Consider the following 14,675-nt stretch of genomic DNA (forward strand, 5'->3'; position numbering starts at 1 on the left):
CCTGACCTTACAGATGCGGCCCCAGCATTGGCGGTAAGAATCAGCACCGCTTCACCTCTTACTTCAGATTCCCGCCTAGTTTTTTTTGTCTCGTTCTGTGGTGATCGGTCAGTGACTCAGTGCTCTTATGTATCCAGGGTTCCTCTTGCTCTTGCCTTCGAACTGCTGTGGCTCACGTAAGGAGAGATCAAGAGTTCAACTGCCGGCAGCCTCATCAGGACAACGGCTACCCACTAGTACCCAAGTTACTCCAGCAGGTTTCTGTGCCAACCAGGCCGGGTTAGACCGACACACGGGACAACCCCTGTCACGAGCGGCTGTCAGCCGCCCATCCCACGCCGACGCTCGCTACACTCCATCTGTGCCTGCAGGGCCCGGAGATGCAGCCAATGGAGGGCTCTTTCCCGCAGAGCCCCATGATCCATCTTCCACATTGGGGAGGCGGAAGGCCAACCCTCATGCAGCAGGTAGGGCACCCTGCAATCAGCATGGCTTCTTCCAAGTTGGTCTTGCCGCGTGCATAGTTACCTTAGTTATTGCAGTGTCCCGCTCTTTTAGCTGAGGCCGAAGTTGGTGAAATTCTTGGAAGCATTTGGCCGCAATTCGAGCGGGTCCCCTAGTAGTTCGTTCACTTCTTTCCATCTGTCATTTGGCTGTGACCGACGGGAACTTATCTCGCCCTTCGATTGCGGCTCGGTTTTTACTCAGCCCAGCGAAGGATGGAGGGAGACCACAAGCAAATCCAGACCAACGACGTCCCCACGGCCTCGCTGTCCCAGGAGCATGTCGTGAGTGAGAAGGCAAGGCAGGTCCAGGAGAGCCATGCGCCCTCTCTGCCCGCCGAGCTGGGACCTGGTTTCGTCGACATAAGTGGCGATGTGGGTGGTACCGGCCATAACGAGACGTCTGTTGATATCATTGCGGTGCCCTGTCCCGGCGCCGACCCTGTCTGGAGTTGGACCTACAGCCACGAGTTCTACAGCGATGCCAGCAACCCATCAGATCTCGGGTCGCACGATGTCGGATCCCGCAGCTCATTGCGCCGGTGTAGCAGACCGAGCCCCTGGATTACAAGGGACCTTCGTATGTCCGCGAGTATTGCCCGAGTCTTCCTGTACAGACATCGAGCGTTGCGGGAGGGCATGACGCTGGAATCCCTGTCAGAAGACCTGTTGGACCAGGTAGAGCAAGTCCGAAAGGAAGCCGTGGGTGTGCGTGCTTGCTTGCACTTGTATGAGTTCTTACCGCTGACAGTCCTCGACCAGCCGTCGCGTCCCCTATTCTTCATCGCCCATAGCATTGGTGGCTTGGTAGTCAAAAGTGCCTTGGTCAGGGCGACCAAGATGCCCAGATACCAGGAGATTATAGACAGCTGCCACGGGGTCACATTCTTTGGTGAGCAAGTGCCCAACGCCTATAGGACCCCTGGCATTCGGGATGCTAATAGACAAAGGCACGCCACACCGAGGTTCAAGTTACATGTCCACGCCACACCTCAAGGAGAGCATCCAAGACCTCCTTCACCTCCATGCGCCTCTTCCTCAGTCCCTGACGCGCCAGGTTCGAGTCAACAACTTCCAGCTTCTCGGCCTCCACGACCTGTTCGTGGACATGGCAAGCGAACTGCGTCTTTGGTCCTTCTATGAAACCCAGGAGTCGTTGCTCTCAGGTTCTGCTGCTGGCCTTCCTGGTGACGTCCGGTTCGGGGCCCCTCTGGTGTCCGTCAAGTCTGCGCTCCTGGATGTCTGGCAAGAAGACGTCTATGCCGTTGAGAGCGATCACGCGCACCTCGCCTTGTTTGAGCCCGGCAATGCGGGCATCATGGAGTCCTACCTGGCTGATTTGTCCGAGGCCATAAACAAAGCGGCGCAACTCAGCGGCGCCTACACCCACACGCCGCTGCAACTGGGATCGCACGTCAAGGTTGAAGTCATCGGTTTCTACGAGGATCCAGATGACTCCACGGGATCAGCTCGGCCGTACAGCACAACACAGGCTCCCGGCGCAGAGACCGGACCCATTATCCGCCTCTATTCCACAACTCACTCTTTCAGGGATTTTCTGAGGAAAGGGCCGGAGCGTTGCTTAGCGGAACGGCTTCATGAGAAGCCGAAGCGACGGCCTCAGCTTCGCCACTCCGAACGGGAAACCTTTGCCGAGGAATCGGGAACGGGGACGGGCGGCCGGAACATTTCGGCTACCACGGCCCCGTCGTTGCAGAGTAGTAGCACCCCTCATTCCCCGGAAATTGTCATCACGCAACCTTCGGACAGACCGCCGCTTCTAGGGGTACCGCACGCTCACACGGAACCTGTCCGGCCCGGAAGCCCAGAGAGCCTCACGAGCGTCAGCACCACTGCATCGGAACCAGCACTACTGCTCGGCAGCGGCCTAAGCCCCGACGCGCCGCATACCTTAGAATACTTCGCTCAGCAAAAGGCCAAGATACTGATAAAGGAGCATGAGCTCACAGGCACGGCCGCCTTCTGCCGACCGAACCCGTCACTGAGGAAGTTCGTGTGGATTCACATGCCGTTCAACAATCCTGTCTGGGTAAAGGTTTGGAAACCGGCGGCCCCTCACTCTCGCTGTTTAGAGCTCGAGGCACTGACGCTGTCCTGTATGCCTCACAATAGGAAATCTTTGCGACTATAGCAAAGACCCAAGGACGCGATTTCTCGCGGATCTTCGACTACGACAACTGGGTATCCAAGCAGGTGCAGAACCGCAACTCGGACTCCCAGCCGGCGTACCTGAAATCCCTCTGCAAGTACCTCTCGGCCGCCGACCGGATCGCCTCCCCGCGGATCCTCCCGCCCCTATCCATCCCGAGCCCCGTGGGCATCATGCCCAACTGTCTCTATCTGTACATCCCCTACCTGCACTTCGACACGTACCACAGCATGATCCGACGCCGGAAGCTGATCGCCAAGCGCCGGAGCCACGGGCGAGCGAAGCCGGTGCCGAAGTGGGTGGCGCAGCAGGATTCGCTCGAGCTGAAGGTGATCTGGGAGTACATCGGCTACGACCCGCCGCTGAATTGCCGGCGCACGCTGGACCAGTTCGGGCACCACTCGCTGAGGGACACCAACTCTCGCGACGACGACCAGATGCTGTACAAGCTGACCAAGAAGGACGAACCATCATCGCGGTGGAGCCGGATCTCGGATGACAGTTCCATCCGGTCGTTTGTTGGAGGCTCAGCACCGTCGGCGAAAGGGGGGTCTGTCTCCAGCAGCCCGGACGACGCAGACGATGACTCGTTTGGGGTTGAGCCTGGGCCCGAGCTCAAGAACGGCTGTGTTTTGATGATCGACCAGCTGTGGCTGTGGTCTATAGACATGAGTAAGCCGCAGGTTAGCCGGAGCTTTCGGGGTTGAGGGATTCTGACTTTTCGATTCTAGCGACCCTGACTACTTTCTTCTCCCGGCGGGAGTCGTCCCCTACGGAGGGAACGCTCTTTCAGCAGGCAGACCTTCGTAACAGCGTCTACAACGAGCTCAATGGCGATCTCACGGGGAGAACGGAAAACACGCTGGACCTGGCGGCCTTGGTCGTGTGGCACGCCGTGACCGTCCTTCTCGATCGGTCTTCGCACCCTGACCTCGAGATATTCCGCATCTTTGACGAGGCCATTGGGATGCTGGTACGTTTCCTTGAACCGTTCCGCGGCGTGGTCTGTAAGACAGAAGAATATGCACGGCTGCTGATCTGCGTGCGTAGGCCGAACGGATGACGCTGAACATGAAGCAATTCCGGATCCACGCTCTCGACCTGGAGGGTGTTGACGGCGAGGAGGAGCTGGAGGATTCGGATGATCCCGACGACGCCGAGGATGAAAGCCCGGCTGGCATTAAGAAACGACACAAACGCGAGATGGAAAGATCCGAACGGGAGAATAGAGAGAACACCTCGGCTCTCCTAGAGCTTCGCGACCTGGAGGACGAGCTCAACACGCTGCAGAAGCTCTTTGACACGCAGGAGTCGACCATTCGCCAGATGAAGGATATCTACACGAGCGATACCTTCAGAGACAGCACCAAGAACGGGCAGGAGTACCTGGACGAGGCGCTCGAGTATCTCGAGGACTACAAGCAGCAGACTGCCGAGATGCGCAAGAGGGTAGAGACGACGAGGAATGATGTAAGTCGAGGGAGGCCCCCCCCCCTTCATCAGAGCGTCCCGGCAGCTGGGCGGTTGAATTCTAACCCTTTCCGACAGTACGAGAAGATGCTCGAGATGGTGCAGCGCCAAGCACAGGTCGACGAGGTCCGCTGGTCCCGCCTGCAAGCGGAGCTGGCAGCGAGCCAGAACCTCTCGGTCATGATCTTCACCACCTTCACCGTCATCTTCCTTCCGCTGACCTTCTTCACCGGCCTGTTCGGCATGAACACGATTGAGTGGCAGGATGAGCGGATCCCAAGCATCAAGGAGATCGGGGCCATCTCGCTCCCCGCGTCCGTGCTCCTGATCGTCGTGTCGCTCGTGGCCGCCTTCAGCTACCGCGTGCAGCGCGCCTTCAAGGCCACGTACAAAGGCTTCAAGGGCTCGTGGAAGACGGTCAAGGCTCTCTACGCGCAGCGGTTGGAGCCGGCGTCGCGGAAGGAGGCCAAGAGGAAGCGCAGGGAGGAGAAGATGAGGCGGCTGAGGGAAGCGCACCGGGCGGAGCGCAACGATGGCAACTACGACTTCTGGGCCATGGTCAAGAGGCAGCAGAGGGAGCTGCGCTATCAGATACCGGACCAGAACGTCAACAGCTTGGTGTCGGGTGAGGTCCTAGGGAAAAGAAAGTTTGCGTGAAGGCGGGCTAGGTCTGCACCGAGACCGCTTACCCTCCATGCCACATGGCAGTGTGATGAGTGAGGGTATTGATTGTAGTGGGTAATAAGGCAGGTGCATAATGCGAGATCCCGAGCTGATATTGAACCCGATATGCTCATGACAACCAATTGTGTCACAGAGACAGAGAGTAAAGGCCCATCGCTTCATGCCACGCTCCCAGCTGGCTACAGCCCTTAAAGAGAGAATGCTTCTTGGTGCACACAGAAGACCGACCAAGACGACCCTGTGGGCTAGTTTGGGATAGAAACCCTCCTTCATCCATTGATGCTTCGACTCGGGTCTCAATGCTGGAAGTTCACATGCAGGTAGGACGGCGGACAGCCGAGCTCGGCTTCCCTCGGATAAAACTGGGGCCCAGCGCCGGGTTACTGGATCCGCTTCGGAGCATGCACGGACCCGCTGTCAAATGCCAAAAACGCAATTGGGTGGTGCGGCTTCGGCCGGAAACGTCATTTGCAAGAGAATATCCAAGATCGGCACAGGTAACGGATAGGAGGAGGGAAACAACACAGGCGCTCCTCACCGTGAAAGGATAGAGACAGGCGTGGTTGTTGGTGGCTAGAAGGCCATTGTCTGGTGCTCCCCTACACATCTGCCCCTCTTTCCGCGGGTTCATACCTGGGCGGGCAACTTCCATTTTCTTTCTTTCTCAGGCGTGCAGCAACGATGTCGGCCTCTGCACGCCTCACATCCAGCCTCTGCCGGAGGGCCGCGGCAGCCCCGGCGCCCGCCTCCGCCTCCGCATCAACAACACGGCTTCGACAAGCGCGCTCTGTCAGGTGTCTGTCTTCTGCTACTCCCAGTCGGTTACGGCGCACCGATGTCCGGACAAGATGTAGCAGCTCATTGGCCGCACGAACAACACGCAGGCGACTGTCCACCACCCCAGTACGCTTCTACGCCGATGTCGACGACGCCTTCGACCCCGCAAGCATCGAGCGCGAGAGCGACGAGGTCGACGTATGCATCGTTGGCGGCGGCCCCGCGGGCCTATCGGCGGCCATCCGGCTCAAGCAGCTGGCCAACGAGGCGGGCAACGAGGATTTCAGGGTGCTGCTGCTCGAGAAGGCCGGCGAGCTCGGCGCGCACATCCTCTCGGGCGCGGTCATCCAGCCGACGGCGATCAACGAACTCCTTCCGGAATGGCTCGACGAGAGCAACGACAACCGCTTCACCGGCGCGACACCGGCGGGCAAGGATAGCATGCGCTTTCTGACCGGCAGCATGGCGATCCCCGTCCCGATACCGCCGCAGATGCACAACCACGGGAACTATATACTCAGCCTGAACGAGTTCACAAAGTGGCTGGGCGAGCGCGCGGAGGAGGTGGGCGTCGAGGTGTACCCCGGGTTCGCCGCCAGTGAGGTGCTCTTCGCGCCCGACGGGAGCGTCAAGGGCGTGGCGACCAATGATTTGGGCATTGCACGGAACGGGAAGCCCAAAGATACCTTCGAGCGCGGCATGGAGTTCCACGCGCGCGTCACCCTCTTCGGCGAGGGCTGCCACGGCAGCCTGAGCAAGCAGGTCATCAAGAAGTTTGACCTGCGCCGCGAGAGCCAGCCCCAGACGTACGGCTTGGGCGTGAAGGAGGTGTGGGAGGTGCAGCCCGAGAAGTTCAGGAAGGGCGAGATCACCCACTCGATGGGCTACCCGCTGCCCTACGACACGTACGGCGGCGCCTGGATGTACCACTTTGGCGACAACCTCGTCAGCATCGGCCTCGTCACCGCCCTCGACTACGCCAACCCGTGGCTGTCCCCGTACGGCGAGTTCCAGAAGCTCAAGCAGCACCCGCTGTACCGCAGCGTGCTCGAAGGCGGCAAGTGCATCTCCTACGGCGCCCGCGCCCTCATCGAAGGCGGCCTGCAGTCGATCCCCAAGGTGGCCTTCCCCGGCGGTGCCCTCATTGGCGATTCCGCCGGCCTGGTCAACGTGCCTAAGGTCAAGGGCACGCACAACGCCATGAAGTCGGGCATGCTCGCAGCCGAAGCCGCGTGGAACGCGCTCAAGGAGACCGACGACGGCGGCTCCGTCTTCCTGTTCGAGTACGAGGACTCGCTGCGCAAGTCGTCTATCTGGCAGGAGCTCAAGGAGGTTCGCAACATGCGGCCGGCCTTCCACACACCCCTCGGCGTGTACGGCGGCATGCTCTACTCCGGGCTGGAGGCCTTCGTGCTGAAGGGCCGCGTCCCCTGGACGCTGCGGCACAAGGTGCCCGATCACCAGGCCACCAAGAAGGCGGACGAGTGCCCCAAGATCGAGTACCCGAAGCCCGACGGCAAGCTCACCTTCGACATCCTTACAAGTGTGTCGCGCACGGGCACCAACCACGAGGAGGACCAGCCCGTGCATCTGCAGGTCAAGGATTGGGACAAGCATACCGCCGAGACGTACCCGGCCTTCAAGGGCTTGGAAAACCGCTTCTGTCCTGCGGGTGTGTACGAGTATGTCGAGGACGCGTCTAAGCCGGAAGGGGTGAGGTTCCAGATTAATGCGCAGAAGTAAGTTTCCTTTTTTTTTCTGGGCCATGGACCCGTTTCTCTCTTTTCGAGATGCTAACGCAGTCTTACCTTAGCTGCATTCATTGCAAAACCTGCGACATCAAGGCGCCCAACCAGGATATCAACTGGCAGGTGCCACAGGGCGGCGAGGGTCCCAAGTACTACAAGACCTGAAAGCACGAATGAAGAGGGGTGGCTGTACGGCTCTTCTGTCTTCTCTATACAAGATGTGGCAACCTAAGGGAATGGGATGGTAAGTGCGGTGTTGGTGGCTTCGTTGCGTCCTACTACCGGGATGGATTAGAGACTGTGTAGACACGTGGCTGGTGGTTGGAGGGTTTCTTCTCGTTGTAGCACCATTTGTTCGAATCAGCGTCGAAAAGAACGAGCCAGGAGTCTGCCGGGGCCGCGGGCGGGAGTGAATCAGAGTGTATATAGGCGCTGAGTCGTGGACTTTTCAACATGAATAAGGAAAACGACCCCCTCCAAAGGGTCATTCATGAAACTGCCAGGAGCCGAGCTTGCAATACCATTGAACAGCAAAACCATTAACATGTATTGTGCAAAGTACAATACATACTGTCATACAGGTACATGGCATACCGGTCTTGCCGTCTGCCCAGACCACATCGAAGCTTCCACCCCCTTTCAGTGTGAAATCGCGATCTGGACGCGATGAGCGCGTCGTGGTGTCGTCATACAGACAAGAAAAAGTGGGGGTGTCGAGCCGAGTGAGCCAATCATCTAGCCCACAGGCGCGGCGCGATGACCGACGGATCGCGCACCATCGCCGATAAGAGCATTGCACCGGATAGAACTTCAGGAATGCAGTGTTTCCCCCCCATCTGCTTGGGCTAAAATGATGGCATCCTCATGCATATTAATACGAAAGACTTCGTAAGACTCTCTTTCTGGCATTCTGCATGCTCCTTGTAGCCTGTAATCAGACAAGGCGTATCGTTATGGTGGCAGTGGGTGTTAAGCGCTAATAACTACATACTGTAGGGTACCCTCGCACGGCAGTTCAGCTTCTTATGCAACCCTCTTCTGGCTCTTAGCTGGTTGGTTGTGTTTGTAGTTGTAGGGGGACACGGCCTCAATAAAAACGCAGGAGACCCGTCGACTTGTCCGGCCGAAAGCATGGCAGAAAAGCAGCGAGCGACAGACGTAGGCAGCGGAAGGCTTGGTCGCTTGTTGGTAGGTACATAGAGGAGGTACGGTAGCTGGCAACCGCCTCGGCATCTGCCTCCCGCATACCAAAATCAAAGAGTAAAGAAGGTTCCGCAGTAGGTATCCTACCAAGACTACCGGAGCGAACAACGGTTAACCACTGCGAGCCTTACTGGCCGTTCCGCCGCAAATCCTAAGGTTAGGGAGGAGATGAGGGCACAGTGTAGGAGGTGACTCATAGGCAAGGCTCAATCCTGAAGGGGGGAGCGAGAAGTGTTGCAGTTGGACGAAATGTGAAGCCACACGGGCCACACAGATGCACGGGGCAACATCCCGCTCCCGCCCTGACAAGTACCGGTACATGTCCAAGCGTGGCGTTCGAGCCCCTGACAAACAGGGCACGGCTGCCCCTGCGCCCGGCGAGAGAGGTAACCAGACCTGCCAAGACGCAACACGGCTTTGACTGCGTCTGGTTTTATATCGCTGTTTGCATCGTCAAGCGTCGGCATAATAGACGGCGTGGAGTGATTGAATCGATATGGAAATCGCCATGGGTGCAGGTCGATGTGGATGGTGGAAAGGATGTTGCAGAGCTTAGCTGATTGCTGCTTCGAGTCTTCGACGGCCTTCGATGTAGTCCACTAAATCCAGCACAGCAAAGTCTAGGCCGAGGTTCGCCAATCTCCGATCGAGTTGGTGGTTAGCATCAACGTTGCGAATTTCAGTCGCCTCAAGCATCCGTATCCGTCGGCCAGAAACTTAAATTCTGTCAGCAAATAAATGTCGGTGGTGTTGTCCCACGAAAGAGCCTCATAGTAGCGGTTTCAATTCCGGTGTCGGAATGTAAGTAGTGCAAGTGCCAGTTGAAGCGCCTGGGCCGCGCAGCAACGACGCGAGACCATCTATGCCTCGGGCCGCTGGCGTCAGCGGAACAGCATCTCGACCAGCCGCTGAGGAGGGAAGTCGTAGTTGCTGCCTGAATCACGGGATTCAATGCGGCTGCTTTGCGGAAGAAGCTGCAAGACCGTAATGCCGTCTGCATTCGCGATGGCTATGGCAACCCGCAGCAGCTCAATTTTATCGTCACCGGCGACAAAGCAGATTTCGCTCCAATTGTAAGTACCTTGGTCGTTCGTAGTAAAGTCGTCGTCATCGATCATTACTGAAGACTTCGGGTTGACCGGTCGCACGGCTTGATCGCGGTGGCGATCATAATGCGCCGGGGGCGCCGGAGTAGTGTAGTAACCGCAAAGACAAAGCCGCTGCTCGCCTCACGTAACAAGCTTGATGCTTCGAAGAAGCTTTCCACTTCTCCAGGGAAAAAAAGGAGGGCGAGGAAACTGGGGATGGTTTGCTGTGTGTTCCGGATTGCCTCAGCCCCTGAAGTGACAGCAGAGAGTGCAGCGCAGCGCATAGCGGAAAGGAGGCATAGTGTTTCAGGAATTGGTAATGGAGTACGGCGCGAGGGGTCGAAATCGTGAAGTGGTTGGGCCTTGCTTGGTGTCGGATATCCAACGAATGGACCCCCAGCTGCAGCCTGCAGAAAGCGAGCGGGCTGTTTGCATTTTTTGCACTGAAGTATCAGTACTTCGCAGGACAGCGCAGGGATGACTTGTTGAACGACTGACGGTCTAGGGCCTTCAAAACCCGCTTTGATTGGTTGTGTTGGAGATAAAACACTGCGCCTGTGTCCTCTGATTGGCCGCACAGAGCATTCAAGATGAGGACCCACCGCCACAGGCCAGGCATTGCCGCCTCAGGCTGGATTGCGCAATCCCCGAAAATTATAAGTAGCCGCTGAGTCCCCCATCTCGATTTTCGACCTCCGTCCCGCCCGGCCGTTGCTACCTGCCTCCGGCCACTTTTTGTCCCCACACAGCCCCCTCACCTCTGGCCTCACAGGAGCTCCACTTTTTACAAATCCAACGACGTCAACGTTGGCCGTTGCAGTCAAAGTTTCCTTTTGACACCAACGGTTTTCTATCTCGGTACCTGCGTTGTGTGGACGCACTCTCTCATTTAAAGTTGGAGATTAATCTGTCGACGGACAGGCGATCGTTCCCTCATTTCTGGCCTAGGGCTTGCCGTTGACTCCGTCATTACAATCCGCATCGCACCTGAGCAAGCAGCTTTCGACTTGTTTAACAAGAACAGCGGACAGATCATCAACTGTTCTTTGGGAACCCTCAGCCAGGTCGTTGATTGAGACATCTCGACCGGCCTCGAGGGTGTTTGTGGGCGGACAACAGTTGGGAGACACATTAGCTTGTCCATCTCCCACCTCTGGTATGCTCTCCCTTCCCCTCTCATCTTCATCTTTCTTTTCCCACGCCAGCGACCTCACGATATCATATTCACGGGCGTGACAAAACCCAGCGGGGCGACGCACAGGCCAAGTCACATGCGATAAGCGTTGATAAGCCTGCAAGCACGAGGCGTTATCCATTCTTGTTATGGGCCACCACTTCCTTTTTCATCGCGAAACCGACTTAGTTGTCACATCCACATATTCACAGCTCGTCATTTTTCCTGGCAGTCCATCTACATCTTCTGACTCGTATCTGACAGTCTATCTAGAACTGTTCGCGGAAGCGGGAATACATCGCCCAAATTCTTGTCTGCTTCGTCTTTCTCCCACAAGATGGAGAATATTCAGACACACCCTTCGAACGCGGCGCAAGCCAAGGCCTTCACTGCGCCTGGCTCGCTGTCGTTCCCAGGCGGCGCAAACGAGATCGCGAATCCTTCTGCGCAAGGCAACGGACAGGCGACCAACGGCGTTCAGCAGCAGGGCGTCCAAGCCACGAACGGTTCTGGGGTGACTCCCGCGACCCCCGCTGCGACGCCTGGAGCTGGCCATACTGGGCCGAGTGGCATAACCCCCACGCTCCAGTAGGCAAACTCGTCGAGTACCTTGCGCTGATGTGACTGTGGGCTGACCCGCTCAGGAACATTGTCGCGACGGTCAATCTGGACTGCCGTCTTGACCTGAAGACGATCGCGCTTCATGCCCGCAATGCGGAGGTACGTGTTGAGCGAGAGACCGGGCGCGCCGTTCTCTCAAGTGAGAAAATGGTGGCGCTTACTGTTTCTATCCTCGACCGTCTATGACCCGCGCAGTTTTGACATGGAACAGTACAACCCCAAGCGCTTTGCTGCCGTCATCATGCGCATTCGCGAACCGAAGACCACTGCGCTCATCTTCGCGAGCGGCAAGATGGTTGTGACCGGTGCCAAGTCAGAGGATGACTCAAAGCTTGCGTCACGCAAGTATGCGCGTATCATCCAGAAGCTCGGCTTCAACGCGAAGTTCACCGACTTCAAGATTCAGAACATCGTTGGCTCTTGCGACATCAAGTTTCCGATTCGTCTGGAGGGTCTCGCGTCGAAGCATCATAACTTCAGTTCTTACGAGCCCGAACTGTTCCCCGGTCTCATCTATCGCATGATCAAGCCCAAGATTGTCTTGCTCATTTTCGTAAGCGGCAAGATAGTGCTCACCGGTGCCAAAGTGCGCGAGGAGATTTACCAGGCATTCGAGATGATCTACCCTGTGCTGCAAGGTTCGTTTGCCCTCTTGATCCTGCAGCTCGCTCGGTATTATGCTAACCATTACCAGACTTCCGCAAGGTCTAAGCACGAACAACTTGCCCGGACAGCACGTGGAGGGTGTTACGCCATACACCCGTCATGGCCTCCCAACCAAACTTTATTACCGGTTTACGTCCTCCCACGACCTGTTGATGATCTGTCATTACACGATTACCGGTCATGATTCCACTGCGACAATCATACCCAAAAAAACCACACCCCAAAAACACCATAAAATCTGCGCATTGCACCGGCGTTTCGGAAGGTGGGGCGGACTACTAAAGTGGCGTTTCTCTTTCCAGGAATTTTCCCCCTCGCGGAATCGAGGCGGATGCAGGCGCTCGGGCGATTCTATCCCATAGAGAGAGATTGCGCATCGCGGCAAGTGCAAAAAGCACAGTTAGCCGTTTAATGGGCTTGCGGATGATCACGTGGTCGCGCAGCCAGAGACTAGTTGGTTGATCAACCAACATCATGGGGGATATGAGGGCAAAGGGTCACCGGGTGAGAATGGCGCCTGCTTAACTGCTTTATTGCCGAGCTTTGAGTCTTGCTTTTTCCCCTGCTGTTGTTCCTACGTGCGATGCACGCGATGCCTTATGCTCTTCGGCGCGGGTCGATCGTTGGGGCCATCAGCGATATGGGTGGGCTCATTGCGGCTTGAGTTGTGGTCTGTTGCTGCCGTCAAAAATGATCTATTGACTTAACAGGTGCCCATAAGTTGCTGTGATGTATCTGGTGTTGTGAGCTTACCTGATCGTGGCTGCACTTGTCCCCTCCTCCTCGAGTCCCAAGGTGCCCTTACCTGGTGACCCGCGCAGGCTCCCTCACGTAGTCGCAGCGGCAACCGCCTCAGACTTGGCCAGCTCGTCAGCCAGCACAAGGCCAGGCTTGCCGCCTCTGCTACCGTCCTCCGTGAACAGTGTGATGCCGGGGCTGGCGGCCGTCTTTGCCTTCCACTCCCATTTGCCTTTGAACTCGGGCGGGCAGCTGCCCACAATGCAGTCGGCGATCTTCTCGCCGATGACGGGTAGGAGCTTGAACGCGTGGCCGCTGTCGCCAGTGGCGACGAAGAGGCCTTTCCAGTTCGGGTGGTAGTCGATAAGGAAGTCGGCCGTCGCCGTATCCGAGTACCAGCACAGGCGCGTCTTGCTGAACGGGCGGTCGTGGAGCTCCGGCCAGGGGATCATCTCGCGCAGCGCGCGGCGCAGATCGGCTGCGCCTTCGGCCGGGATGGAGAGGGACGGGTCGGTGACCGAGGTTCGCGGGAGGGAGACCGATGGGTGGGGCGGTAATCCAGGGGATAGCGGGAGCGGCGGCGCTGTGCCGAGAGTGACCGGGTTAATGTAGCCGTAGGCGTGCCGGGCGATCTTCAGGACTCGGTCCTTGGGAGGGATGACGAACAGCCCCGTGGAGAGGTTCAAGACGACGGGCATCTTGGCTAGCTTCTCCTGCTCGGCCTCGGTCAGGTCTAGATAGCCCAAGACCTGCCCGGTGGCGACTGCTTGCCCGGCCAGGTCAACTAACCCTCCGGTCCATGCGCCGGCCGCGACCATGACGAGATCGGCGGATAGGACGCGGCCGTCGTCGAGCCTGGCGCCGGTGACAGTGTTCTCGCTGTGTTCCAAGGAGATGACAGTGCCGGTGACGAAGTTGACACGTTCGGTGCGGCGGACTTGGCCAAGGAGGTATGCCATCGAGGCGGCTGCGTTCGCCCAGCCGCTGTTGTGGTTGATGTAGCCCCATGACCCGGTGCTGCCACCTGTTCCCAGAGCATCACGAATGGCGTCGGGATTGGGCAGCTCTCGGACACGGGCGGCGAGTTGGGAGTCTTTTGAGGCCAGAGACAGGACGTTGGCCCAGCTCTTGCGGGCATAATCCATGCCCGTCAGCTTGGGTTTCAGACCCTCGCCGGCGGGGCCCGCGGCTGGCGCAGGCGGCGCAACGTCGCCAACCAAGAGCAAGCCGGCCTCACTGTAGCGCCCTTCCGCACCGAGATCGGTGGGCTTGTCCTGCTTACGCCATTCCGCCTGGGCCTCGTCAGCCAGGGCAGCGTAAGCCGGGTCGGCGTAGTCAGCCCTGATGATGCGGCTGGTGTCGACGCTGGCGGCGTCCGGGGAGGGAAAGGTCGCTCCGGGTTGAGACGGGTCCGACCTGTCGACGACGGTTATCGAACACCGGGCAAAGGCATCGCGGCGGGCGAGGGCTAGTGCAGTGCCAAGCCCAAAGACTCCTGAGCCGATGATGAGAATCGAGGAAGGAGGCGAGAAGGTTGACGAGGAGGGAAGAGACGAAGGAGAGGGGGAGGAAAGAGAACCCATTTGAGACAATGAGGAATAATGGGCAAGTAATTAAATAGGGTTTCAGACACGGAGGAGCGGTAAAGCACCGGCGGTCTAACAAGGGTTCAAGTCCTCTGTGGCCGCAACAGATGGCCCGCTGGTGTCGTAGTAATAATCACCAGACACCCCACGAAGATGCTGGTGCTTCCTGTGTGAAATTGCGTGATCTTTCTTCCAATTCGGAGCCCTGTTGCAGCCCGGACGCTTGTCAAGGACCAACAGGTTAGAA

The 14,675-nt window shown here is 57.9% G+C and overlaps 5 protein-coding genes across 5 annotated transcripts; 3 read left to right on the forward strand and 2 right to left on the reverse strand.

The window, feature by feature from the left end:
• Positions 1 to 595: 595 nt before the first annotated feature.
• Positions 596 to 4,800, forward strand: B0T15DRAFT_560288 (uncharacterized protein; the record flags this gene model as incomplete). The annotated part of the gene is made up of 7 exons (XM_062870527.1): positions 596 to 1,211; positions 1,266 to 1,395; positions 1,454 to 2,559; positions 2,637 to 3,345; positions 3,405 to 3,646; positions 3,724 to 4,143; positions 4,222 to 4,800. Exons 1-7 carry the CDS (start codon positions 720 to 722, stop codon positions 4,798 to 4,800), a joined length of 3,678 nt encoding a protein of 1,225 aa, XP_062719090.1. The 5' UTR covers positions 596 to 719.
• Positions 4,801 to 5,422: 622 nt separating this feature from the next.
• Positions 5,423 to 7,680, forward strand: B0T15DRAFT_270773 (uncharacterized protein). Its single transcript, XM_062863452.1, has 2 exons — positions 5,423 to 7,343; positions 7,418 to 7,680. Exons 1-2 carry the CDS (start codon positions 5,509 to 5,511, stop codon positions 7,515 to 7,517), a joined length of 1,935 nt encoding a protein of 644 aa, XP_062719091.1. The 5' UTR covers positions 5,423 to 5,508; the 3' UTR covers positions 7,518 to 7,680.
• Positions 7,681 to 9,152: 1,472 nt separating this feature from the next.
• Positions 9,153 to 9,639, reverse strand: B0T15DRAFT_270753 (uncharacterized protein). Its single transcript, XM_062863451.1, has one exon. It carries the CDS (start codon positions 9,553 to 9,555, stop codon positions 9,283 to 9,285), a length of 273 nt encoding a protein of 90 aa, XP_062719092.1. The 5' UTR covers positions 9,556 to 9,639; the 3' UTR covers positions 9,153 to 9,282.
• A 1,095-nt stretch (positions 9,640 to 10,734) lies between these two features.
• B0T15DRAFT_270803 (transcription factor TFIID-domain-containing protein) lies at positions 10,735 to 12,266 on the forward strand. Its single transcript, XM_062863454.1, has 5 exons — positions 10,735 to 10,799; positions 11,091 to 11,405; positions 11,462 to 11,537; positions 11,650 to 12,076; positions 12,133 to 12,266. The coding sequence occupies exons 2-5, from the start codon at positions 11,155 to 11,157 to the stop codon at positions 12,147 to 12,149; spliced, it is 771 nt and encodes a 256-aa protein (XP_062719093.1). The 5' UTR covers positions 10,735 to 10,799; positions 11,091 to 11,154; the 3' UTR covers positions 12,150 to 12,266.
• Positions 12,267 to 12,756: 490 nt separating this feature from the next.
• B0T15DRAFT_270799 (putative fructosyl amino acid protein) lies at positions 12,757 to 14,654 on the reverse strand. The gene has a single exon (XM_062863453.1). It carries the CDS (start codon positions 14,423 to 14,425, stop codon positions 12,932 to 12,934), a length of 1,494 nt encoding a protein of 497 aa, XP_062719094.1. The 5' UTR covers positions 14,426 to 14,654; the 3' UTR covers positions 12,757 to 12,931.
• Positions 14,655 to 14,675: the final 21 nt, after the last annotated feature.

The sequence above is a fragment of the Chaetomium strumarium genome (genome assembly GCF_033439665.1).
Source record: "Chaetomium strumarium strain CBS 333.67 chromosome Unknown B0T15scaffold_6, whole genome shotgun sequence".
Classification (NCBI taxonomy): domain Eukaryota; kingdom Fungi; phylum Ascomycota; class Sordariomycetes; order Sordariales; family Chaetomiaceae; genus Chaetomium; species Chaetomium strumarium.

What these genes read in the sequence shown, in the direction of transcription:
- B0T15DRAFT_270803 (XM_062863454.1), top strand. Translation starts at nt 11,155, where the DNA reads ATGGAGAATATTCAGACACACCCTTCGAACGCGGCGCAAGCCAAGGCC. An exon ending in GGCATAACCCCCACGCTCCA is followed by an intron (nt 11,406 to 11,461) that starts GTAGGCAAACTC and finishes TGACCCGCTCAG; the next exon opens with GAACATTGTCGCGACGGTCA. An exon ending in TTCATGCCCGCAATGCGGAG is followed by an intron (nt 11,538 to 11,649) that starts GTACGTGTTGAG and finishes GACATGGAACAG; the next exon opens with TACAACCCCAAGCGCTTTGC.
- B0T15DRAFT_270799 (XM_062863453.1), bottom strand. Translation starts at nt 14,425, where the DNA reads ATGGGTTCTCTTTCCTCCCCCTCTCCTTCGTCTCTTCCCTCCTCGTCA.
- B0T15DRAFT_270773 (XM_062863452.1), top strand. Translation starts at nt 5,509, where the DNA reads ATGTCGGCCTCTGCACGCCTCACATCCAGCCTCTGCCGGAGGGCCGCG. An exon ending in TTCCAGATTAATGCGCAGAA is followed by an intron (nt 7,344 to 7,417) that starts GTAAGTTTCCTT and finishes GTCTTACCTTAG; the next exon opens with CTGCATTCATTGCAAAACCT.
- B0T15DRAFT_270753 (XM_062863451.1), bottom strand. Translation starts at nt 9,555, where the DNA reads ATGCAGACGGCATTACGGTCTTGCAGCTTCTTCCGCAAAGCAGCCGCA.